Genomic DNA, 2,437 nt, shown 5'->3' on the forward strand with positions numbered 1-2,437 from the left:
AAAAAAAAAAAAAAAAAAAAAAAAAAAAAAAAAAAAAAAAAGCACTTTAAATTAAATGTCAACGTCGACGTTACCGATTGGAGGATTAAGAAAGTTATACAATATTTTACAAACGTAAATGTCATTATTCACGGTTCCGCTTCATCTGTTAATAAAAAAAACGTTCTGATCAAACACACACACACATACACATACGAACGTATGATAAATACATTGACACACACTAAGAGAGAGAAAGACAACCCTGTTGAATTTCCTGTGTGAAATGAAAGTCGAAGATTGACCCCGAAGAAGGTTTCTCTTTTATTACTATACACACCTGCCGTCTTCGAGGAAGATTTTTTTTGTTTTCACAGATCTTTCAATGAGAATCTCATCAACGAATGATAATATTTTATTTATATATATAATAATAATAGTAATAATTAAAAAAAAGAAAATCAAACACGAGAAAATTTTTTGATCGTTGCATTTCATTTGGTTTATTTTCGTTTTTTTTTTTCTTCTGATTGTTTAATTTTTATTTTACAGGCAATGGCGGCGAATTTTATTAATTCGACAACGATACTAATCAACGACGTCTACGATTATTATCTTTGGACTCTCTCTTTGGCAGGTAATATTCACATTCGCATAATTAATTATGTTTTTCTTATCTTTTTTTCTTTTTTTTTTTCTTTCGATTAATTAACGTCAATCTTTCATTATTACGTATTATTATTATTATTATTTCGTGAAATTATATTCAAGATAATATAATTCATCGTGTAAATGATTAAATTTTTTAATTGATTTTCAAAATTCGTATAAAAACTTCCTGAAAAAAAAAAAAGAAAAAAGAAAAAAAAATCTAATATAAAATTATTAATCAAAAAATGAATTTTAAATGAATTTTGATTAATTTAATATTAAACCTACAGCTTCCTATAATTTATATATATATAGAAAAAAAATGCATTAATAAATAAAATTAAAATGATTATAAATTTTTTTAAATGATTAGATGAAAGAACGAGAGGATGGTTGCTAGTCGATTCACCAAAACCAACTTTAATATACACGATGTTGTATTTAATGATTGTTTGGGCTGGACCAAGGGCTATGAAAAAACGAAAAGCATTTAAACTCACTTGGGCTCTCGTCCCTTATAATCTTGCCATGGCTTGTTTAAATGCATACATTGCAATACAACTTTTCGTTGCATCTACGAGGTTACGATATAGTTATGTGTGTCAACCGATTAGACATATAACGCGTCCTGACGAAATGCAGGTAAGAAATCATTTCAAATAAACACACACACATTATTTGTATAATTTATTTAATTAATTAAATATTATATTTGAAAAAAAAAAAAAGAATTAAATTCTATTATTTTAAGATACTTGTGTAATAATATTTTCCGATTATACGAAAATATTTATTTTTCTTTTAATTATTACAACATTTCATTTTTTTTTTTACCAAACATCTGCAACTTTCAATGAAATATTATTATTATTATTATTAGAAAATAATTTAAATATTTTGTTTTTACATTTCGAGAATGTCACATCGTAATAATAATAATAATTTTACTCGATTCAAAAAGTAGAGAAAAAAAAATATGAAAAATTAACGAATAATTAGAGAACACCCATTTAAAACAATAGGAAAATCTCATGAATAATATAATTATTTATATATAAGAATATATAAAAAAAAATAGTAATGTATAATTTCGCAGATCGCGCACGCAGTATGGTGGTATTATTTCAGTAAATTATTAGAATTCTGTGACACCTTTTTCTTCATATTACGTAAAAAAGATAATCAATTGAGTTTCCTGCACGTTTATCATCACTCAACGATGTTCTCACTTTGGTGGATCGGAATCAAATGGGTTCCAAGTGGATCCAGTGAGTATTACCAAAAAAAAAAAAAAAAGCAACACAAAAAACAAAAATAAAATAAATCCTCTTCCTTCCTGTATTTAAATACTTGCTTAAATATTCTTCAAAAATATTTGACGATTTATGTTAATAACGGGACACCTTTTTACGAAATGTCTACTTAACGTCAAATAACATCTTTCATCATATTTCAGCTTTTTTACCAGCCATGGTAAACAGTTTCATCCACGTGTTAATGTATTCCTATTACGGATTGGCTGCTTTGGGCCCAACAGTTTCGAAATATCTTTGGTGGAAGAAATATTTGACGATTCTTCAATTGATCCAATTTACAACTGCTTTGATACTCGGTATCAATGGTATTCGTTCGGGTTGCGATTTTCCACTTTGGATGCAATACGCACTTGTCATTTACATGATCTCATTCATCGTTCTATTTGGAAACTTTTATGCTAAGGCCTATATCGCCAAGGTGAATATATTTTTTTTTAAATAACATCATTAATATATATATATATATAAATTATATATAAATATTTTTATAT

The 2,437-nt window shown here is 26.3% G+C and overlaps 1 protein-coding gene across 1 annotated transcript in view; it reads left to right on the forward strand.

The window, feature by feature from the left end:
- Positions 1-2,364, forward strand: part of LOC106784445 (elongation of very long chain fatty acids protein 4-like) — a gene marked incomplete at its 3' end in the record, with an annotated part of 18,761 nt that extends 16,397 nt beyond the window's left edge. The window contains 4 exon segments of the mRNA XM_014743984.1: positions 532-616; positions 1,004-1,272; positions 1,727-1,898; positions 2,087-2,364. Coding sequence (XP_014599470.1) covers positions 535-616; positions 1,004-1,272; positions 1,727-1,898; positions 2,087-2,364 — 801 coding nt within the window.
- Positions 2,365-2,437: the final 73 nt, after the last annotated feature.

The sequence above is a fragment of the Polistes canadensis genome, unplaced genomic scaffold (genome assembly GCF_001313835.1).
Source record: "Polistes canadensis isolate GaletaPanama2010 unplaced genomic scaffold, ASM131383v1 scaffold_35, whole genome shotgun sequence".
Classification (NCBI taxonomy): Eukaryota; Metazoa; Arthropoda; class Insecta; order Hymenoptera; family Vespidae; genus Polistes; species Polistes canadensis.